General features: G+C 42.3%; 2 protein-coding genes across 5 annotated transcripts; one reads left to right on the top strand and one right to left on the bottom strand.

Moving 5' to 3' along the window:
- Window positions 1-7,025: 7,025 nt before the first annotated feature.
- On the bottom strand, window positions 7,026-9,745 carry LOC100984080 (putative uncharacterized protein SERTAD4-AS1). Its single transcript, XM_034946106.1, has 3 exons — window positions 9,436-9,745; window positions 7,994-8,082; window positions 7,026-7,576 (listed from the first exon to the last, which is right to left on the bottom strand). Exons 1-3 carry the CDS (start codon window positions 9,665-9,667, stop codon window positions 7,574-7,576), a joined length of 324 nt encoding a protein of 107 aa, XP_034801997.1. The 5' UTR covers window positions 9,668-9,745; the 3' UTR covers window positions 7,026-7,573.
- Window positions 8,389-22,061, top strand: SERTAD4 (SERTA domain containing 4). 4 transcript variants are annotated; one of them, XM_034946043.3, is made up of 6 exons: window positions 8,404-8,812; window positions 10,528-10,579; window positions 13,065-13,269; window positions 13,745-13,936; window positions 15,294-15,409; window positions 17,379-22,061. In XM_034946043.3, the coding sequence occupies exons 4-6, from the start codon at window positions 13,762-13,764 to the stop codon at window positions 18,156-18,158; spliced, it is 1,071 nt and encodes a 356-aa protein (XP_034801934.1). In that variant the 5' UTR covers window positions 8,404-8,812; window positions 10,528-10,579; window positions 13,065-13,269; window positions 13,745-13,761; the 3' UTR covers window positions 18,159-22,061. The 4 variants fall into 4 exon arrangements, with proteins under 4 accessions (XP_034801959.1, XP_034801946.1, XP_034801934.1 ...); XM_034946055.3 differs by lacking the exon at window positions 10,528-10,579 and having other exon boundaries at window positions 8,401-8,812; XM_063597341.1 differs by having other exon boundaries at window positions 8,480-8,812; window positions 13,065-13,936.
- Window positions 22,062-23,871: the final 1,810 nt, after the last annotated feature.

The following is a 23,871-nucleotide window of genomic DNA, read 5'->3' as shown; positions in this document are numbered from 1 at the left end:
AGTTCCCTATTGTAAAATGTCTGACCTAGGAAAATCAATGCTTGTGACAAGTACACATATTTCACTTAAACCCAGTAATAATTATTTTGGTCAAGAAAAAGCACACTACCTAAAATAAATTTAATTATATTTAATTCATATAATTAGGGCCACACTTAAATCTCTATACTTTCTTATATAGCTCACATTTTTACTTAATTGGAATATATTCTTGCCCTTGTCAATTACCAAAACTTTTCTTTGAGGTTTCATAATCTTTTAAAAATGCTAAAAACAAAATAGACTAGCTATACACTAAGATGAAAAGACTTTTAGAAGTTCCATATGTATAAAGTGAAGGGGCCAGGTGCAGTGGCTCACATCTGTAATCCCAATTCTTTGGGAGTCCAAGGGGGTAGGATTACTCGAGGCCAGGAGTTTAAGGTTACAGTGAGCTGTGATCCCACAGTTACATTCCAGCCCAGGTGACAGAGTGAGACCCTGTCTCTAAAAAAATTAAAATAATTAATAATTAATAATTTAAAAAAATAAGGTGAAGAGTAAGCTTAAGAAAATACTCCAATATCTGCAAATCCTCCAGCTCCTAAGAAAACCATGTTGGATTAATTCTCTATGTGCCGGTGCAACTATTAGTCACTTAATAAATGCTCCTTGATTGTGATGACATCGCAGCATCACGAATATATCCCGCGAACGAATATTAAGCCTCATAAAATGTTTAGCCTATCTTTTTTATAACAATGTACAGAAGGGGCAAATAGAGAAGGAAAGGAGTCTTGAAATCAGATTATGAGTAGCTTCAGTTTCTCTCCAGACTGCCCGTTTTTTGGATCTCGTTTTCTTTGGCTTATGATACGGTTCGAATATGCCCCCTCTGAATCTTATGATGAAATGCGACTGTCAATGTTGGGAGTGGGGCAGATTCCTCATGAATGACTTGGTGCCATCCTCATGGTAAAGAGTGAGTTCTCAGTCTGTGAATTCATGTGAGAGCTAGTTATTTACAAGAGCCTGGCACCCCTCCCCTCTCTCTTGTTTCCTTTCTCTCTATGTGATACAGTTTCCTCCTTTGCCTTCTACCATGATTGTAAGCTCCCTGAGGCCCTCACCAGAAGCAGATGTTGGCACCATGCTTCTTGTATAGCCTGCAGAACTGTGAGCCAAATAGACCTCTCTTCTTCATAAGTTTACCCAGCCACAGGTATCCTTTCATAGCAACACAAACAGACGAACACAGCTTATATCTGTTAGATGTTAGAATGACATCTCTTTACAAATAATTGGTATGGGCCAGGTGTGGTGGCTCATAGCTGTAATCCCAGCACTTTGGACCAGCACTTTGGGAGCGGGAGGATCACTGGAAGCCAGGAGTTTGAGACCAGCCTGGGAAACCAAGCAAGACCTCCATCTTTACAAAAAATAAAAAAATAGCCAGGAGTTGTGGTGTGTGTGTGTGTAGTCCCAGCTACTCAGGAGGCTGAGGTGGGAGGATTGCTTGAGCCAAGGAGTTCAAAGCTGCAGTGAGTTTTGCTCACCCTATTGCACTCCAAACTGGACAATAGAGTGACACCCTATTTCTAATTTTTTTCAATTAAAAAAGGATTGATATGTTTACTGAAACCACTCCTATCTATTTACTAATATAGGTTTTCCAAAATATTACCTTGAGCAAGGGACTCTCTCTCTATACATATACATACATATATAAATATATAGTGATTTCCATTCAGAAATAATACTCATTAGCTTGTATTACATCTGAAATCATGTCATTAGTTATTAAGTGCTCTGATTAAAGTTTTTGTAGCATTATGAGACTCCTATTAAAATACAAATGTCCCTGAGAGAGATAACACTCCAAGCTCACTGTCAGTGATTTACAGCTTTTCAGGAATTATTGCAGGATTATTTATGAAATATCAAATCTCTTTCCATCTGTGATGGCAAATAAGTAAATTCAGCCACATGAGGAAGTCCAGCACATAACTACTTCTGTGTCATGATATCAGGGCAGTTAGAAGGGACTGCCTGCTACCCAAACTCCACCATCCCTTCTCAAATTTTTTATTTTAAATTTTAGCCAAAAGGGTCTTTGTATACTATTAAATACAGGTATTCCTGAAACAAGTCACACATTAAGCCCAAAATGTTATTTTTTTCATCTCTGAACAAATGTATTTATCAGATTCTTCAAGATGCTGACTGAAACCCTTTACTGTTTAATTCTCTGAAATGTCTTCAATAATTTTATGAAGTCCTAAAACTTCAACCTTTATGTTTATTGAAATAATCACAATTTTTAAAATTTGCTCTCGTATTATGTCCACACCTAGACTGGAATATTCAGCTAACTAGTGGACATCCCTGTCTACACTTCATACTCAAAATACCCAGAGCCAACACATGCTATTCTCTTCATACCTGCTTCTCATTTGTTACAGGTTTCCTTAGCCACACAGTAGTAGTAACGTCACTCAAGTAGTAATGTCGGAGTCATCTTTCCTTCTTCTCTTCCCCACAGTCACTGATTACATCCTGAGGATTCCAACTCAGTGATACCTTGCACTTGAAGGGGCTCTCTTTCAGAGGCCCCCTATCTCATGCAGACCTTCACTTTTCCTCCCTAGACTGCCAAAAGAGCTTCTTACTCACAATTCCCAGCACCGCTCCCCACTGCACGTTACTCTTCCTAAAGCTTAGCTTCAATCATATCATTCTCCAGTTTGAAAACTTTAATGTTTCCCATTGCTTATTAAATTCAGATCAAACTCATCTTGCTTTTCAGTGTATATTATGATACACTGAATTATGTTTATTCAAAATACAATATTAATAGCATAATATATTATGATACACTATATTATGTAATATCATACACTGTATTATCATACACAATATTATGATACACTATGTTATGATACACTTTTACTTTCATGTACCCACTAGTAAAACGGGAACACTCACTCCTCTCAAAGATTCCCTTTGCTTTCCAGCCTACGTGCCTTTCCTCAAATTGTTTCCTCCACATTTCACCCATTCCCCATTTCCAGCCATTGAGAGCTACCTATCTTCAAGGTCAACTTCAGGTTTTACTTTCTTCACTACGTCTTTCTGACTTTCCCAGCTGGATGTGATCGTCTCATCATGGAACTCCCATGGCCACTGCTGTGCCCCGACTTACTAAATAGTGCCATCATGCCTATGCTTGCCTTATGCTACTCACTGTATTGACAACCCATAAGTCTAGGAATAGTGTCTTATTAATCTCTACTTCACCTGCAGTGCCTAGATCTATTCTTGCATGTAAAATGCACTTAATTATTGAAGTATTTTTGAATGAGTTTTGAAGGAGGATAAGAAAGAAAGTGGAGGAACTCTGAAAGGGTAGCTATGCCAAGAAATGATATCCTAGGCTCCTGGAAAGCAATTTTACACACTTTATTATCTTGTATAAGACTGTAGCTTAGCACAAGCATCTTGGCAATGAAGAAAATCTGTGTTGGGGGCAAGGCAGGCTGGTCCAGAGCACCAGCATCCACATGGATAAAATCTAGTACTGGGACTCTCAGGCAGGGAGGGCAGCATGAAACCACTGGGTCCCGGGAATCTTGGTAGTATCTTCAGGTCCTGGAAAGCTGTGGGGCAGATGGCAGCTCTAGGCCAGAGGATTCTGGGAGGCAAATGAGGTAATAAAACTAACTGCCTGTTTATCCATTCTACATACACTAGATTAGACTAGCACTATTTTAGCCTTGTTTGGGTTCTGTATATACGTGAAACTGTCAGTCAGTTGTTCAATCAATCATTATATATTTATTGAGTGCTTTCAGTATGCCAAGTACCTGCACTGTGCTAGGTGCCGAAGATATGGGGGCTAACAAAAAAGACAAAAATCCCTCCCCTTATGGACATTACTTTCTAGTGGAAGAAGAGAAGTGATACATTGAACACATGCATAACAGATTAGAAGGTGATCTTTATTTTATCCTCTGGATGAAAATCAAGCAGGCTATAAAGGTGAAGTGTTAGAATTTCAAGCATAGTGGTCAGGGCTTATTAAAAAGATGATACTTGAGCTGGGATGTGGAAGAGGTGAACATGTATCTGTGCAGCTATCTCAGGAAAGAGCACAAAAGGAAGAGGGAATAGCCAGTGCAAATGTCCTGAGGAGAGCAAGGCTGGCTGTTAGAGGAACAGAAAGGAGGCCAGAGTGGCTGGAGTTGTTGGAGGCAGAGTGAGATCAGAGAAATAAAGAGAGACTTCTAGTCTTTGCAGGCTATTACAAGAACATGGCTTTTATTTTGAATGGGGAGCTCTAGGAAGAGCCTTGGCAAAAATTGACACCATTGCTGTTGACCTGAGATTGAACTAGAAAGAGGGCCAAAGATGTAAGCAGGAAGACCAGTTAGGAGGCCATTGTCATATCCTAGGCAGAAGATCATGATGAAAGTGTAGACCAGAATGGTGGTGGTAGAGATAATGAGAAGTGATCAGAGTCAAGAATTTTTTTTTTTTTTTTTTTGAGATGGAGTCTCACTCTGTCACCCATGCTGGAGTGCAGTGGTGCGATCTTGGCTCACTGCAACCTCCGCCTCCCAGGTTCAAGGGATTCTCCTGACTCAGCCTCCCAAGTAGCTGGGACAACGGGCACATGCCACCATGCCTGACTACTTTTTTTTTTGTACTTTTAGTAGAGAGGGGGTTTCATCATGTTAGCCAGGATGGTCTCAATCTCCTGACCTCGTGATTCACCCCCCTTGGTCTCCCAAAGTGCTGGGATTACAGGCATGAGCAACCGCGCCTGGCCGAGTCAAGAAAAAATTTAAAGGTAGCCTCTCAAGGACTTTCTGATATATTAGATAAAGGAGATGAAGTAAAAAAAATCAATGATGACTCTAAGGATTTTTGTCAGAGCAAGTAGAAAAATATGTTGTTTATTGATGGAGACTATTAAAGGTGGCATAGGTTGGGAAAGCAGAGATAATAGGGGTTGAGTTTTGGGTCTGTAAAGCTTGTGATACCCATTAGGCATCTACACAGAGTCTGGAAGTCAGGAGAGAGTCTTGGCTACAGATATGAATTTGGGAGTCATCAGAATATAGAGAGTTTTGAAGGGAAGAGACTAGATGAGATCCACAAGAGAGTGACTGTAGAGAAGAGACAAGGTGAAAGGACTGAGCTTGAGGCAACCCAACATCCAGAGGTCCTAGATAAGAGGGGGAACCAGCAAAGGAGACTGAGAGGAACAACCAGTGAGGCAGGAGGCAAATCAGGTGGATGTGTTGTCCCAGGAGCCAAGATAAAGGTGTTTAAAGGAGGAGGGAGTGGGCAACTGGGTCAAATGTTGCTTAAGGGTCAAGTTAGATGCAAAATGGCCTTTGGATTTAACAACGTGGAGGTCAGTGGTGACATTGACCAGAACAGTTTCAATGGAGTGATCGGATAAGAAAGCCTCAGTGGAAAAGGTTTGAGAATAGAAGAGGAATTGGGTGCAGATGCTTCTTTTTGCCATTAAAAAAATGGTTTTTTTTTTTTTTTTTATTGTTGCTGTTTGTTTTTTTGATGGATTCTTGCTCTGTTGCACCCAGGCTGGAGTGCAGTGGTGCGATCTTGGCTCACTGCAACCTCTGCCTCCTGGGTTCAAGCTATTCTCCTGCCTCAGCCTCCTGAGTAGCTGGGATTACAGGCGCCTGCCACCATGCTCAGCTAATTTTTTGTATTTTTAGTAGAGGCGGGGTTTTGCCGTGTTGGTCAGGCTGGTCTCAAACTCCTGACCTCAGGTGATCCACCCGCCTTGGCCTCCCAAAGTACTGGGATTATAGGCGTGAGCCACTGTACCCAGCCAAAAATGGTCTATTTTTTTAAGCCAGTAATTTTAACTTTCAATTAATCCAAATGGGTATTGTGTCTACAACAATCTGAATAAGTCAAATTTTACTTGTGAAATCTCCCTCTCAGACAAATGACAAAAAGGTTTTGTGAAATGGGTTTCAGCAATTTTAAGTCTGAAAGTCTCTTTGTTAAACAAAGGAAAACAACCACTGCCTTCAGTAAATTTGCAGCTCAAAGTATTATAAGTTTTATAATCAAACTTCTATTTGGAGCTTCTCATACACACACACACATACACACACAGACACCCCAAAATGATGACATCATAGTTCTCAATTAAATATTGTACCTCGTTATAAATAACATTTACTCATTCCAAATTTTTCATTATTGATTTATAGTTGGTTCTTTTTTCATGCCATAGCTACCACATATTCACCTTAAATTTGTAATGAGGTTTCTCATTCCATAGACATTTGTCTGCCTCTTGTACTTGTAGACACAGGTTCATGTTGTCAACAGTTGGGTATTGAATCTCAAAAAACATTAAGCTTAGGATTAAAGGTAGGGCAGGGAAAGCTGTCAGTAAAACATGCTAACCTAATGTATCTGATGAGGACAGGGTCTAGTTCATACTCAGAACTGCAAGGATGCTGTGAAGTACAATGATTTGATACTTGTGATACCATTTTGTTGTAACATTAAAGCCAAGAGTCTTCTCCACCCAAGGGCAATGCCAGTTTCCCAGAAGGCTCATTTCTCCGAGCCAAAGCTCCAAAGATACCAGTGCACCCATGCTGATAACTTAGTCTCATGTTATTTCTCAATTTTATGCTTAATTTGCTCCTTTTGATTTTATGTATTTTCACACAGCCAAGTGTACATGGGGATTTCCCCATAGTCCTTTAAATGCTATAAAACTTTAATATAGGGAGATAAAAACCATAATAAGCCATGCCTCCAAACCCTCACATTTAGTTCTTTGAGTTTGACAATAACCAGTTTTAGATTATTTGGAAATTTGGATTTCTATGTACTTGCACTGCTTTAAATGCCCTTGTGCCTTTCCTAACCCTCCTCTCCCACCCAGATGAAAATTATACTCTACTCTTAACCTGGACATGCAACTTCCATTGACTGCACAAAATGGCATCTTTACAATTCTTAAATTATCATCATAATGGCCTACATCATGCATGAGCCAATGCAATTTAATATGGTTCAGAATAAAGCCAAGATGGATGCCCAATTCCCAATTTTAGGCATGCAACCCTGGAATGTCTTTAGGAAAAAATGAAATAATGCTTTTGGTAGGCTGTTGGGTTCATCTGTTTTAAGCATAATTGCCATCTCTCAGCTTCCTAATACCCTTAAAACCTCTGAGAGTCTTTAATGTACAAAGTTCAACAAAAACACCTTCAAAACAGATTAGTTCTAATTATGTTTAATATTGGTTTGCTGCTTTATTGAATAATCTATATTTGCTTTTAAAAAAAGGAAATTCACTTAACTGCATGTCAGTCACCCAAGTTTTAAGTGTACAAATGAAATGGAAAACATTTATTACACAAATTTAATTACAATTCTAAGAAATAAACATGCAAATTAGATAGAGTTCAATTTGCAGATGCTAATCCTCATCCTTGATCTTGTTCCTTCCTCCCTTGATTTTCAGTCTGTGCGTCTTCTTGATTCCTAGGGAGCCAGGCAGCCAGAGGTTTGGTTTTTCACAGTCGGAGGATCACTGTTTTAAAGAAGTGTTATATTTAGCACATCTGGTATAGTGGCAGTAAACAAACATTATAGTCTTTGTAACACTTTTGTGCAGGTGCCTTCTCCCGATTTTATTAGGTCTATGCCTTCTAAGCCTCTGCCTTCATTACACCTGAAATGACCCATCTCGACTATGGAGGGGTCCCTAGACAGAAGTTATGAATTAATGATTTTAAAAAATAAACTGAGGCCACTATAGGAGAAAATTACTATTTGCAAAATATTCTGATTCCAAGGCTTAAATTACATTCTCTTGAGCAAGGACAATTTCTTGTATTACTTTTTATTTCCTGGAGGTTTTCCCTGGAGGCTCCCCACCCAGAAAGAGTTGCCAATTCAAGTTGCAGCAGGACCAAGGTTGCTTTTTTTTTTTTTTTTAAATACGTACGCAGCTCAGGAGGGAAACGGGCGGGGGCGGGCGGCGAGGGAGAATAACTGTTTGGTCCTGCAAAGACATCTGTTTCTCATCTCCGTTTGCTGTGGCAAAGGAGAAGAAAGTCTTTTGCAAAGGGTGGGAAAGGCACAGATTTTTTTTTTAATCACACGCACACACAACAACAACAAAACTAAACCAAATTTAAAAAGACAAGATATCTCGAAAGGTTGCAGAGTGAATACATTATTCGGCTGGAGCCGAGCCCCCAGGGCTAGGGCGGGAGCCCGAGAGCGCGTGGGGTCTGGGCTGCGGGCTGGAGCTGGGCCCGCGTGTCCCCGGGCACCGGGAGGGGAGGGGAGAAGGAGGAGGGAGGGCGGGAAGGAGGGAAGGAGGCAGGGGGCGGGCTGGGGTGGGGGTGCGGGAAAGGCGCCCCGTGTGCAGCCTGAGGAGCGGCGGCGGCGGCGGGAGCAGAGGGAGGGAGGGAGAGCGGGCGCGCTTGTCATGTTCCCTCTCTCACCCTGGGGGCATCCTGCAGAACCTCTCCTCGGAAATCCACGGGGAAATGGCAAACAGGATTGACGGGTTTCACACGCTCCTCGCTAGACAGAGCCGCTCATTACCATAACCGTCTGCAGCGACGGCGGCGCAGCGCCCCAGTCGCGGCGGCGGGACCTGCCGGGACCCTTGCCCGCCGCGCACCCGCAGTCACCGCCGAGCGGGCGGCCGGGCCGGGACCCGCGAGTGTGCACCGGCGGCCGGGCTGGCGCCGAGCCCAGAGCGGACCAGCAGCAGCTCAAGCGCTGCGGCCGCCGCCTCCCCGCTGACCCCGCGGTAAGAGCCGGGCTGGGCGCGGGCCGCGGGGGCGGGAGGGCCGGGCCGGGTGGAGGGCGAGGGCCCCCCGGGGCTCCTGCCCTCGCAGACGGGCACCCACGCGGCCTCCCGCGCGCCCTCTTGGCACCAGGGCTGTGCCGAGGTCACCGAGTGGACTCGCAGCGGCCGGAGCGGAGTCGGGGCGGCGTGGGGGCCAAGGCACAGCTGGGCGCGGAGGCGGCGCGGGCTTTTCCCTGGGCTAGCGTGCGCCGCGGCGCCTTCACCAGGGCGGGAACCGCCGCCTCCTCTAGGGCTGCTCGGGCTGCCACCCGCGCGCACCGAGACAACTCCAGGGGCGGGTGGGGTCAGAAGCTCTGGTGAGACCTCATGGTCCTCCGTGGCCGCTTAGTCCCTCATCGTAGGGGAAGGGGTTAAGTAGGAGGGGTGCCCCCAGGTCCGGATGCCGCGGCGCCTGGCAGGTGGGGAGAGAGGGACTGTGGATGTCAGGAGCGCGCGTTTGCAAGAAAAAGGAATTGATGCAGTAGCTGACACCTTCTGTCCCCCTCCACCTCCGCCCCCGCACCCTCCTCCCAGGCAGCAGAGCCGCGCTGCGGGCGGCGGCGGCTCCTCTGTCCTCAGCTCACCTCCCCGGCGGGCTGAGGCTGCTGCCCGCCTGGTCCACGCCTCCGCCTCTCTCTTCCCTTCCTCCCCTCCCGCCTCTTCGGCCCTAGCAACTTTCCGAGTGCCCAGCTGTGGTCGCAGAAGCAGGGAATAGGCGTCCTCGCCGCCAGGTCCCACGGGCGCAGGGCGCTCCCGCAACCGCGGGCTTCCAGCGGGTTTGGCCGGCAAGGGAGGGAGGGAAGGCCAGGCCGACATCTGCTGCGGGCTGGAGCGCGGGGGCCCGGGCCAGCCCCGCCAGAGCCCTGCCAGCCGCTGTGAGTCATTTCCTTGGAATCCTACCTTTGGTGTTTATTTCCCTTAGAAGGAAACTTGGTTTAAAAAAAAAAAAAAGGATAAGACATAAAGAATAATAATAGCTCTTATTCTTCAGAAGAGGCACACGGCTGCGGCACCGTAGAAAGACAACTTGCCTTTGTTCCCGGACACTTGGGGTGTTGTTTACTTTCTCCTGCGGCCAGCGGCCGACCGGGCGCTGCTGGCTACCCGGGGAGGGGCTGAGGGCTGCGGCACCGACACCCCGGGGGTGTGTCTGTGCGGGAGCCAGGATGTGGTTGGTGGCTGCCGCCCGCCTTCAAGAGGTCGGCCCTCCAAACCTCGGACCCCACCCCCGCAACCGCCACACACACACACACCTTGGGCACCAGGGCTGGGGCATCGGAGCACCCCTTCGTGCTCTTTAGGCCCAGCACCTGCAGCCCCAACCACAGGACCCAGCTTCAAGCTCTTGGCCTCGCGGGGCTGCAGCTGAGAAATGTACTTCCCAGGGCAGACAGGTGTACTGCAGGAACGGCAGAAAAGCGACATCTGTTTGTTTAGAAGGGTTGAAGAATTTTGTTCCGCCCATCCAGTCCCTTCCACTACCACCACCAGGAGCCGGACAAGCTATTGAGATCATTTTGGGACAATGTGGAGGTCAGGGGCTTGATGCCATTTAAAACTGGCAGCATCGATCGGGGGTGGAAATAGCCCTTTACTTCCCTGCTTTCCAGTGCTGGAATCAGACTGCTAACTGCTATAATGATCTTAATCAAATGCTCTCCAATTTTCAATGACAGGTGGAAGAAGAGGTGAGCAAAGAACGACCTGGAGCCCCTTGTTAGATTCAAGGTGCCGCTGAATTCATAGCTACCCTGTTTTGTGTGCCAGCCACTCCTATTAGCATCATAATTGCTTCGAGGAAAGAACAAGCCCAACTCATCTGGAAAAAAACAAATTGTGTAGAAATGCCTGGTAACTTTACTACGAACATTTGCTGGAAAAGCTTGGCATTCTAGCCCTCAGTCTTCTGGGGATGCTGGAAGTGTCATTCCACTACATCCACCTGGGTGTCAAAACAGACATTCAGGAGCCTGAGGATGAAGGGTTAGGGCTTTTTTTTTTCTTATCTTTTAAACCCATGCATAGACAAAACACACTCTAACACCCTCCTGTTGAATCCATCACCTCTGATCTTAGAAAATAAATTTTGCCATAATGTATATCCTTTTCTTTATTTAACATTAATAGAACATGAATTTGTGGACTTGAACTGCTGATGTCAGTAGCAGAATTATAAATCTTATCCGACAGAGAATTATGACAGTTTAGATCTCTACATATAATACGAAGAAAGATTCACGTTAAGCATTTGTGCTTAACGCTGCCCTGTCCAATTTTTCGTGAACATTCAACTTGCCTTCTTAATTTGTTAACATCCAGTGTAAGTTTTAAATAGACTAGGAAGACTCAATTGCAAAATCTCCTCCCCGCTCCCAAATAATCCCAACTCATTCATGTTTTATTCAGATTTACATAAATCACTTGCAGAACTCAGCCTCTCTAGTTTAGGGTTTTGTGTGTAACAGTTCTCAATTTAAAAAAGAAAAACTTAGTAAAATTAGATGTTGTGAACAAAATAATAGCCAAGATAAATACTGTTATGCCATGTTTCAAGTTCACGTGCATAATAGGATCTCATATGCTGGAAATAATACTAACAAATAGAAACACTGAAATTCCTCACAACCAAAAAAGCTACTACCAAAAAGTTATTAAAATATAAACAAACTCTGACAAACATAAAACAGCACAGGGCCCATATAATGTCCTATTAAACAAAAGTAATTGCTGCCAGGAGCCTGCAAATGTTTTTCTTTCTTAAGGGGCATGAGTTTGACAACCTGCTTTTGTTTACATGAAATAAAAGTAAGCATAGGCAAAAGGCTTGCATCTTATTCCCATGATCTAACACAAAAGTGAGTGTAAACTTCAAACTAGAAAATGTTGATTCTCTCAATAAGAAAGGGCTGCTGACTGTTGAAAAGCTGTAATTCATGTGCTCTTGGCAATAGTATTTCCTGATATGATTGTCTCTTAGAATAGGTGAAGAAACTGGACCATTTCATGAGAGTCTTCCAGGGAATAAATCATCATGAAGTTTGATACCCTACTTGGATGAGGAGTTTGAGAAATGATAGACAGAAGGACTTAATTTGTTAAATCAATGTAGGCTAAATTTGTTTGTTGATGACTCAAAGAGAAAAATAAATGACATGTCCCATCGTTTCTTTATAAAGATTTAATCGAACCTTTCTTTTGCCCACTTGTTTTAAGGTTTACTAATAAGTCCTTACTGATGTCTCTTTGGAGGGCATCTTAAAAGAGAACGGGGAGGTGTTGTAGCAGCCCAAACCAGCTGAGTCCTAATTCTCTCCACTGACCTGTACACCTTCCCTGTCTGTCAAAAGATCTTGCTTCATTATTCAGTGTGGTTGGGACAGAATTTGAGACCTCAGAGAGAAGACTGGGTGAAAGGTAGAGTCATTGCTGCCAAGAGCTGCTCTTTTAGCCAGAAGGACATTGTCACTTTAATGATGCTATTTCGCCTTACCCTGGTGTTTTTCCTCTTTTTCCTTGGAAGTGGACCCTTGTTATAGCATGTAGGTAATAATAGTCTCCCACGAGACAATGGTAGATTCACTCTTTCCCAGAAACATTACAAGCTGTATAATTTGGAAAAGAAAGCAAGAACTGGGCCCTTAGTTTATGTTTGAAAGACAATCAATCTTCAGAAAGCCTGACATCACTTGTGTGACAGTTCTTGAAACCACAGAATGAGATAGTGGGGGCTTGGGTCTCCTGAAGGGATTGGCAGTTAAGGAGGCACTGAAGTTGTGCTACTGTCACCACTGGTCTATGGCTGCTAGGTCTTTTTACCTTCATATCAGACTCTCCTCTCCCTTGAACTTACTCTTGACCCTACCTTGAGACCTGCAAAGGGCCAAGTGAAGACACAGAGCCCCCATGAAAGCGGCCTCACTGCCTGAGCTATCGAGGGGCCCAGGAAGCCTCACAGAGCAGAGAGGCTCCCATCTCCCTGCAGGCCCAAGGGAGAAGGGCGTGAACTGGAGAGAAGGGCAGTGATGTGTTGCCTCTTGGAAAGTTCCTGCTCTGTGTCTGGGCTTTGCAGTGTAAAGAGTTGTTGGCTGCCTCTGGCCCCAGAGCCTGGCTCCTGTTTAATATTCTGCCTGCTCCGTTGATGTTGTGCTTGGCTCCTGTGGGACTGCAACTCACGGCTTGAAACTGGAGCCAATTTTCTGTCTTCATCTCGCAGTGTTTTGACTGGAGGCAGATCCAGTTCAGGCCGATCAGGGCTGGTGGAAACAACTACCAAGTGTCTCTCTGTCTGCTTTGCTTTGGGAGAAGAAAGTGGAGGGAGCCCCAGCATGTTGTAGAGGAACTGGCCTGCGGAAACGAGAGGAGGAGGGTGCAGGGGGCAGCGGAACAGACTGAACCTCAGAGCATCAGTTGGAATTACGGTGGATATTTCTGCTTCCCCTGCCCTTTTCTTTTGATTGATTAGTGGATTTCATCAAAGGAGACTCCCGGGGGATTGACTAGAAAATTGATTTTGCCTTATTAATAGAAAGGAAGCGCAAGGGTTTTGGCTTCTTAGCAGTACATTTTCTTTGGAAGGTCAGGAGGAAAATGTGTTTAGGAGGCAAAGCAGCTGTCTAGAAGAGGGCTGAAGGGAATCTGAGAACAATAAGAAATGGGGTTTTAAAGATCCGCCCATGAAATGCAGATTGCTGAACACAGAGGCTGAGCTAATAGCAGCTAGAGAGTTTGCTGAGGTTTTCTTTGAAAAAATAATAAAATGTTTCAGGGTAAAGGGGAGGGCCGAGAAGTAAAAGTTTCCCAAAGCAAAGAAATGAAGATGCCAAGGCCGTCCCTTGGCTTGCTCTTGATTAGGGCTGTTTTCTTCATTCTTGTTTTTTTTTTTTTTCTTTTCAGATCTGAGGCTGTCAGAGATGACTCTGGTTCTGTCCATGAATAGATTCTGCGAGCCCATTGTCTCGGAAGGAGCTGCTGAAATTGCTGGGTACCAAACACTATGGGAGGCTGACAGCTACGGAGGCCCAAGCCCCCCAGGGCCAGCACAAGCTCCTTTGCAGGGAGACCGGGGAGCTGGTCCCCCACTGGCAGGTATTGCCCTTGACCTGCGCCCATCCCCCCCACCCCTCGCTGCCCTTTGCAGCCAGCCTGGTGGACAGGAGGTGGTGTCTGGGGTGCCCTTCTGAGCCAGGAGAGCTAAAGCTCCAGGGACTTCCCGGGCTGCCTGTGCGCCTCTCATAAGTGAGTCCAGAGCTCCAGAGAGAGGACCAGAGGTGATATTTAAATTGCATTCAAACCTGTTTCTACCCATGCTGCTTTTTGAATATAAGTCATGTGTCTGTATTTTTAAGAGGGCCAAACCAGATATTGAAACTCTGAGTTTGGGTTTTGGTTTTCTACCCTGTGGAACTGTATGGTTCTCTCACAACTATGAAAGCTCTGGTGGGCTCAACAATGACACCTTTATCCCATGAGATATAAAGGAATCTGCACTTTGGGCCAGCAGCTATGAGCTTCTTTTCTTTGTTAACCCATTTATGCCCAGTGTTCCATTATTGGAACGCTAAGCTTGTGGAAGTTATTTATATCCTACTGCTCAAGGTCATCACCAAGGTCTGACTTTTCAAACACAAAAAAATTTGCAACCTATGGCATAAATGGGTAAAGCACACAATTGGTTTTAGGATTGTAGGAAAAAAATTTAAAGCCAAGAAAGTAGAAGTATGTTCTTCCTGATTCTTTCTTCTTATAGTTTAAGTTCCTTTGGATTTTTGTGCAGTATTAGCTATTTTTAAAAGAAACTAAAATATAAAACAAGTACTCAAGGAAGTCTGTTTTGTTAAAAAAGATTAAAAACTGTGGTCTTCATGGTTGGCATACTACATTTTGGAGAGTGAAAAGGACATTAGTTACCCAAAATTTTAATTCAAATTTTAAAATTTTGAATTTTGTATTTTGAAAAAAAGGAATGCTATAATCCCAATGTGCAGATAACCATTTGTTCACTAACCTAAAGCCAATAAGATTTCAAAGTTGTTTGGTTATCAGTGGTTACAGTTAAAGATGTATGCATCTTTAACAGTGGTGCTATGTTGTCATGAATTTAATTAAACAATTTAAATAAATACTAATATATTTTAGAGAAATTACACTCCTCCCCTTTATGAATGTTGCAGTTTCCTTTTGCATAGAATTAAGATTCTGCATATTTATTAAATGCTAAAATATGTGATTTTCCTCTATAATTGCCTAGAAATCTTTTCCTAGCCTGGGTCACAGGATTCCATATGATAGCAACTATTAAGACAAATGTTTATTTTTAATCACCACATGTACAGACAAATATGTAGCCAAGTTATCCTCTAGAAGGAAAGGAAACGAAAGTATTTTGTTTGGAGAACCTCTGGCAAACCGCATGTCATTTGTCATATCTGATTTATTACCACAGGATCACATTACAGGGGAATTTCAAATCCTATAACAACATCCAAGATCACATACTTTAAGAGGAAGTATGTGGAAGAAGAGGATTTTCACCCACCACTCAGCAGCTGTAGCCATAAAGTATGTTTTTTTAATAGTCATTATTTTTATTAAGAGTTTAAGATACTTAGTAACAGTTGCTTGATCCACTTCCAGGAATTAAATTGTTTCACCCAAGCAATGAAAATGAGCCACTTCTCAGTGGAGCCTCATTAATCGTTGTCGCTTTTTTGGGTCCTGTGTTATTTTTCACAACTACTTGAAGAAAAAGCTGGCAAGAGCTATTCTACCCAGAAATGTCAAAATTATGTAATCCAAGGAATTTTTTTTAATGTATGATTTAATATTTCTCAGACTGTGTTTCGGGTTATGGTTCTTCCGCACTTTTGTGTGTGGGGAATGCACTTGTTCTTTCCTGTCGTGTTCTCCCCAGTCTGAGTTCTGGCTCCTGCAGCCAATGCTACTTCCGTGTGTGTCCACATGGGGGTGGTTACACAGGGCTTTTCCTGACCTCTTATGGGTAGACTCATCATCCTTGAATGTGTGTATACAAGTAGACATATGCACTTCACTGGACATGGGTTACATATAAGTTTGTTGAAACATGGACTTCATTTCCAGGAAAAGACCAAAGCTAACTGTTTTGTAGGTATAGTTAAAAAAAAAAAAACAAGATGGGGAAATTGCATAGAATTATGAATCTGGGCATCTAAGCTTTTGAAATATCAGTTCATTTTTCTTTAGAGTTACCTTCCTTCAATAACTATCTGCTGATTTAATCAAGGCAGGTATAAGCGCAGACCATAGTTGTCTGAAATGCAGAGAGGATTTTCAATTCTTCTTCCTCTCTGTCTCCTCTTGCCTTCCCCCTCTGCCACCTCATCCTTTAGATGTTGCTTTTACCTTGCTCATGAAAAGACAGCAGAATGCATTGGTAGGTACTGGGCTTTTCCCTGCATGTGTAGTCCCTGCCTTTGGTCAGTATAGGCTGGTTTAGTTCACAGCTCCTCAGGTTATGGTGCCAGTTTGCTTTTTTGATGGCCTGGAATAACTGGTCCCCAGGACACAAGCAGTTTATTTCCTTTTTAGTTTCTGTGTTGTGGTTGTAGCAGTTTCCCAGTTGCTACTGGATTTGAACCAACCATCGCATAGTGACAGTGTCACACAGCTCAGGAGTGAGCCCTCTCATTTCCTCTCGGCATCTCGTCTCCCACTCAGCTCCACAAGGAAGCCTACTTTGGTCCTTCAACTGACACATTCTGTCAGGGTCTGAGCCTCATTCATTAGTGTGTCCTCTTATCAAGCAAGGATAATTGCAAGTATGAAACCCAAAGGATTAAAAGAGGGACAGCATTAAAAGCCAAATCTCATGCTCCTTGTTGGCTAGACCAGGGTTTGAAGTATATTCATTATGACTTGCATTTTGGCATCATTTTAAAAACATGTATTGATATACAATATATGAGTTATGTGTCTGTGTGTGTGTATTTGTATAGACACACATAAAAAAGTACAGGTATCAGTACAGCTTGATGAATTTCATGAGGTCATGGTTAGTTACATACCCATGTAACTAACATCCAGGTCGAGAACCAAAACATAACTAGCAACCAGAATCTTCCTTCTGCCGGCTTCTAACACTACCCCTCGCCCCGCTCACCCCAACTCTGAAAGTACCTCCTCTCCTGACTTCTAATAGCTTAGATTAGTTTTGTGTTTCAGCATCTTCCTTACTGGGCCATAATAGATCAAACCACCTGAACTGTCCCTCCTGGGGTCTGCACTGTGGCTCGATTCCCTAGTGCTTGACCACACCAGTGAGTCAGGAAGTGGGTGGGTGCTCCAGCCAAGTGAGGAAAGGGAATATCAGCAGAATGGGGGACAGCCTCTCTAAATTAACCCTGCGGAACAAGACCACAACATGCCCAGACCCAGACAGTGCCAAGAAAGAAGTATGCTATGATGATGTTTTCATATAGTCCATTTTCTAAGCTTTCTCTCTTCCTTTTTCTGTTTTTTTTTCTTTTTTTTTTTTTTTTTTGGTTTGTAGACCATCTCAATTTTTGAGGAACGAGCCCACATCCTTTATATGTCCTTAGAAAAGCTAAAGTTTATCGATGATCCTGAAGTGTACCTCCGAAGATCTGTCCTTATAAACAATTTGATGAAAAGGATCCATGGAGAAATTATCATGCAGAATAACTGGTGCTTCCCTGCCTGCTCTTTCAATGGCACCTCTGCCCAAGAGTGGTTTATGGCTCAAGACTGCCCTTACCGAAAACGACCACGGATGGCCAAAGAGGAATGTGAAAAGTTTCATGCCTGCTGCTTTTACCAAGAATGTGGTGGCCACTACCTAAATTTACCCCTTTCTGTCAATGCTAATGTTGGAAGTGCCTCCACTGCTGCCTCCTCTCCCTCCGCCTCTTCTTCCTCCTCATCTTCCTCTTCCTCTCCCCCTTTGCCTTTACCGAGTTGTTCCCACCAGGTGGATTTTGATGTAGGTAGTGCATCTATTTACAAGAGTGATGGCCAGATACCTGCCAATGAAATCTTTGTCACTAATGTCAGATCACTTGGTGTTCAGGAAAAGGCCAAATTAAATGATGAGAAAGCAAATAATGACACCAACAGAGATGGTGGCCCCTTCAGTCACGAACCTGTGGGAAATGACCTTGCTTTTGAGTGCAAAGGCCAATTTTATGATTATTTTGAGACCGGATATAATGAAAGAAACAATGTAAATGAATCTTGGAAAAAATCCTTACGGAAAAAGGAGGCTTCACCACCAAGTAACAAACTGTGCTGCAGCAAAGGAAGTAAAATATGAGCCATCTTCTCACCGAACTTTGAAGCATGCACAGCATGATCAGTTAGCTCTCATAAATTTTATTTTGAATGGATTTTGTAGTTTTGTACAACAGATAAAATTATGCCATGAACATGCCGTGTCGTTTTAATGCCTGGAGAGCAGATTGCGTAAAACATCTGTATAGCAGGCATCAGCGAGCTTCTTATAAATGTGGTGATTTTTACCAAGGAAACGATTGACTTAATGCTTAAAAGTATATCATAGTTTTCTTACGGAAAAGATCAGTAGATGAGATTGGGGGACAATGTGCCCTTGCAATATTTCCATTGCCCCCCAAGGAGCCTGTCACTAGCTAAGAAATTTCTACATGTTTGCCAATTAATTAGGGAGTTATTTGGTAAGCAAATCAATATAACCAGCAAAGATACCTGCTTCTTCTATATGATACAATATTTTTTTTAAATAAAAGACTGAAGACAGGGAGCTAGATGAAATGGCTTAATGGTGCTGTTAAGTATTTGTACCTAACAGTCTTGTGTGACAGATGAAAATAGGATGTAACATAATGAAACACACCTGTCTAGGGGCGGCAATCAACAGTCTTACACAGAGAGGGTATTCCCTGCAAGTTTCTGGCTTGCCTGTGATGGGTGATGAGGCTTTTAGAGAGGTGTTATACAGGGCGATTTTTGGTGCCTTACTTTATCTTAATTTTTGCCAATGTGAAAATTAAGGATAAATCAGAGTTACAGCAGGGATTTAACAAACAGGACAAAAAAAAAAAACACAGGGTGGATCAATATGGTTTGGAAACTGTTAACTTTGAACTATTGTGTTCAGCTTTTGATTCGACATCTCTATTCTTTATTTTTGATGCCCAATTGATTTTGGATTCGGCGTTTTTTCAATAGGGATGGAGGAAATGAGAGAGAGAGCTGTTAGAAAGCAGCACGGGCTGCTCGAGCTTTTCTATGGCAACTGTGTGTTGCTGGGGTTGGGGTTTTCTGGGTTTCGGGTTGTTTTGTTTTGTTTTCTTGTCCAATGAAGTTCACGAACCAGTGGCATGCATTATACTTTTCTCTGTTTTGCATCATTTCACTTGTTTAGATTATAAAAGCATGTGGGTTTTTATATATGAACTTTGCTGTTGATTAAGAAGCACAATGTTAATGAATGATGTGGTGATCAATAAGGTTTATCTTAAAGAATGTAAAGACTTTAGTTTTTTGAAAGTTATTTTGGAGAAATGGGACTTAATCTATAATAGTTACTATGTATTTGGTCTACATTTTCCAAATAATATCTTTAACTTGTACATTTGCAAAGTGTTCAGAGTGGCCCTCCTACCACCCTTCCTTCCACTCCAGCCAACTCTTCCTGCTAAACTGTATTCCAATTTCCAAGTTTACTAATTGACTTGGACCTGTTCAAATAATACTTCACAGAAACCAAATGCCAAACGAAGGAAATAAGTAAGCCCTCCCAGTTTCTCCAAGATAAAGCTTTTTTTATTATTGCTATTAATATTAAATATAGGTCTCATTCATACAGTGTATGAGTAGGATCATTTGGACAATTGTCCACAAAGACCAATTTTTAAAACATTTTCTTGTGTTATAGTTAAATAGTCTAGTAATGTTTTGTCCTTTATTTTCAATATTTGATAAACATTTGATGTTCAAAACTTAGCTAATAGATGCTTGTATATGAATGTGTTGTAATAAAGTGAGGTTTTCTTGATATATATTTATTAAGATGATAAAAATTCATTAAGATTTTTTTTAATTTTAATGGCTATTGGCTATGTTTCTCTTTTCCATTATTCTCTCTCCTTTAAAAAACTCAAAACATCTAGAAACTATAGTGGATAGTGGCCACACAGGAGTTTTCTAAATTAAAGAGTATTTTAAAATGCCAATCTGACAGGTGTTTTAGAATGATCCTAGTTCGTAAGTTTAAGTTTCTATTGATTAAGAAGCACAATGTTAATAGATGATGTGGTGATCAATAAGGTTATGCCTGAAAGAATGTAAAGATTTTCCTTTCTGGAGTGTCTCTGAAAAAAATTGTATAACACGAAGCCATAAATACTGAATCTTAGCTGATTGCATTATGAAATGTCAAACTGTGAAGATGACCCATATGTAAACAGTTATAACAGCTACAGATTATTGCTAGTAGCATTCCATACAATTCCGTATTAATGTTCTTAGGAGCTAATATTTGATAAAGGGGAAAGCTAGTTAAAAACTAATTAATTTGTCAAATGTAGCATTCTTATTATGAGTGTAATATCTCATGGAGATTTAAATATGAACGAAAGGACTTATCCTTCTGCTTTTTAAAAGCCCCAGCATTACTAGATAGTGTTTTTCTTGAAGGCCAAAGCTGTAAAATGACAAAGTTGGTGATTTTCAGTAGCACTCACCTGAGCTGTGAGCGCCTGCACCAGTTCGGTAGAACCCACTAGAATCACTTCTCTGCAGGATAAGTGAAGCATTTGAATCCAGGAGCATAAAAATCTGTTCTTTTTAGTCATGAAGTTTTTGTTTCCAGGATATTTATAGCGTTGCAAAAAAAAATTTCTTCACCAAATACTAATTCCTAAACACCCATCCAAACTACAAAAATTCTCTTGTTAGTAGGCGAGAGTGCTAGGACTTCCTGTGTTCACCTCCCATGCACCCAGCATTGTCTTTTATGCATGAGATATTCCATTAGATTTTCCTAGAGTGGCCAGGACACCCTTCATAGTAAGTTATACCTCTTAACTGGATTCTATAGTTTTATCTCGAGCAACTTGGAAAAGCTAAGACATCCTCCACCCACACTGCTATCTACGCGCCTGGAAGCCGCACCTTCTCTCATTGCTGTGCTCTGCTTTAAGGAAAACCTGATATGACAGAATCAAGACTATTAAAAGATAAATGAGGGGAAATCTTCATTTAAGAAAGTTGCCTTGCTCCCCAAGAGTGCCTTTAATTGCTATTCCCCTAGGCATCTGGGCGCATATCATTAATGAAATCATTAACCTTTGTCTCTGGTCCTTCCTTTCTAAAAACGGCAGATTATAGAAGGTGGTCTGGCAAAGGGATTTTCAAAGGGTAAAATTCTCATCATCATCTTTCCACTCAAAATCCTATTATTCTACACTTCACTTTGCAGGGGTCCTAGGGACAGGATTGCAGGGACAGGGGACATGGGAGGAAGACAGAAAAATTCAAAACCAGCAGATGCCACTACCTGGCAATGAATTGAAAATTAGGGGAAAGCATCTTTGGCATGACCTTTTATTAAGACAACAGAAATTTAGAACATTTTACATGCTTCTTTGTTAAATGGTGAAGCAAGGGAATGAAAGTCTTTATTTTTAGAGCTCATAGTTAACTCCATCAAGACATGGCTACCCACCCCTCCAGTTATGAACTTGTATTACAGCTCCACTTGGTGACTTCCTTTCTGTGTATCAGGAGCAGAGCAGAGGACAACTTGTAGAAGACATGACCATTAAGAGACAACAACTTCGCAACAAATATAAGACAAGGATACAAGGATTCCTGTGTGATACAGCTAGGTTTTTATATCCTTCTAACAAATGGTGAGCAGGAGACTTTTTTGGAAATAATTAGTTGTGAAATTCCATTTTTCTGACAGCCCCTTAAATTTGAAGTTATTTCATTTGTAGTTAAGGTTATCACATCCCTGCCAATTTTACTAGATTTTTTCAGAGACAAGCATTCAGCATGGCATTAGTAATGATGGTTTAAACTAGGTGCAGAACTGTCCCATGAAGAGAAGAATGATATCAGTATTTAAATAATAAGAGACAATGTATGGTTTGTAGTGATTCATTTTAAGATTGCTGTACTTTGATTTTGTGGTTTAAAATAAATGCATTAAGGATCTTTTAAGTTACTACAAGATGCCTCTCCGTTGCTTTCTTAGCTATAGTGCCTAAGCAAGGTATATTCTCTTGACATGGCTAAAATGTCTCAATTCTATGTGATATAGCTACACGACCTGGGGTGAAAGAGTTACTAGTTTGGAGATTATTTCCCAGCCTTGGGTACCTGCCATATTTGAGCTGGGAGAACTCACTTAGGAAAAGCACTTGCAAAGATGTAAGTTATGAACACTTGAATCTCGCATCCTGCCATAAAGTGCATCAGCAAGTGAGTTTAATAAAACATGCTGTTTAAAATAGTCTGTAATTTCCTGTTTCTGCATTTCCCTTCAGTATCTGTGACAGGCTGAAGAACGATGACTAAACGAAGGGAATTTACACAAGCTAGTCTGGTGGTGTTTGCAAACCATCGCCATGAGCTTCATCTTCTTTGGTAAACAATCCGCTGGTGGGCTGTCTATGGTTGGTTTCTTTTCTTTGTTGTTGATCCAATTTGTTAACTTTGAAAATGCAAACTACTTATTCACAGCGTGGAAACACCTGCTTTTGACCACAATGAAACTGATAGAATGTATGGGGATGTATTAGATGTTTCTCATGAAATTTCTTATATTTCTCAACCCCATTTCTATGACTCTTCTCTTGATTTAAAAATATGAAAATCTAATAAAATCTTGTGGGGAGGACCTACATATAAAAGAACTTGCAGAAATGTAAGTTATGATCTTGCTTTCTGCCAAGATCTCCAAGACAATAGGCAAATATCAGAACTTTGGGGGAAAGGGATCTAACGTACCCTAGTCTTGTGCTGTGCAGACCAGCCTGGCCTTCGGCAGGCATTACCTCTATCCAGATCTTTCCATGGAAGCAGCTGAGTCCAGGCATCAGGCATGTGATTCTCCACTGCCTCCTCTGGTCAGCACACACATGAACCCATCTTTGATACTTCTAGACACAGTGCTTTTTCTTCAGATACCCTCTAAACTGACTGCAATGAACTAAGCTCAGATGTGGTAAGACCCTGGTATCCTCTCAGTCAAGAGATGAGTAGATGTCTCTGAAATACACTTGGCACAGCACTCAGATATCTATACCATCTTCAAAACTCACAACATCCCTGTGTGCACAATAAGCAAAAGATAGAGAATGACAGGCTATGCAAGAGATTTGGGCAAAAGGTTGGGGAGTTGATCTCTGGTCCAGTACACTGAAGGAAATCTGAGACATACAGTGCTCCCTGTACACTGCAGAGTGAATCCACTCTCTTTAAGGAAAAGTCTAAAGACTGCAAGGGAAAGAAGACAGAATTTTTTGTTTATTTGTGAAACCTCTTTAGGAAAACAGAAAAAAACATTTCAGGGACTAAAGGATTGTTTTAAATGTTTTTGCAGGAAGAGAGAAATGGCTTGTCTGCCCTTTCTGGAGCTGGGAGGGTTCTCCCTGTTCTCCATGTCCTTAGATGCTGTGCTTTTCAATAAACCCACCAAACTGTATTTGTGAACAGGTATGGTCATTAGCCCAAGGAATCTCTCTCCTGTTCAGTTTAGGCACAGAGGTTGTGGGTTTCTCACAAGACTGGACTATAGAAGAGGGTTAAGAGTAGGGGGTTTGGAGTTAGACTGCCTGGATGAAAATCTCAGCTCTGCCAGGGTAGCTGTGCAAGCTTGGCCTTGGCCAACAAGCCACTTTACCTCCTAGTGCCTCAGTTTACTCATCTGTAAAATGGAGCAGCACACATTATCCACCTCATCAGGTTGTCAGGATTAAAGGTTTTAATATCAGGGAAGTGACTCAACATTGCCTGGGTGTACATTATGGGTTTGCAGT

Source organism: Pan paniscus, chromosome 1, assembly GCF_029289425.2.
Source record: "Pan paniscus chromosome 1, NHGRI_mPanPan1-v2.0_pri, whole genome shotgun sequence".
Taxonomy (NCBI): Eukaryota; Metazoa; Chordata; class Mammalia; order Primates; family Hominidae; genus Pan; species Pan paniscus.
This window is presented reverse-complemented; position numbering and strand designations above follow the sequence as displayed.

Bases quoted from the DNA above. Each gene is read 5' to 3' on its own strand.
- SERTAD4 (XM_034946068.3), top strand. From the start codon at position 13,762: ATGACTCTGGTTCTGTCCATGAATAGATTCTGCGAGCCCATTGTCTCG. The intron at 13,937-15,293 runs GTATTGCCCTTG...TTATTACCACAG, and splicing joins AGCTGGTCCCCCACTGGCAG to GATCACATTACAGGGGAATT. The intron at 15,410-17,378 runs GTATGTTTTTTT...TTTGGTTTGTAG, and splicing joins TCAGCAGCTGTAGCCATAAA to ACCATCTCAATTTTTGAGGA.
- LOC100984080 (XM_034946106.1), bottom strand. From the start codon at position 9,667: ATGTCGGCCTGGCCTTCCCTCCCTCCCTTGCCGGCCAAACCCGCTGGA. The intron at 8,083-9,435 runs GTGAGCTGAGGA...CCTTTGCCACAG, and splicing joins AGCCTCAGCCCGCCGGGGAG to CAAACGGAGATGAGAAACAG.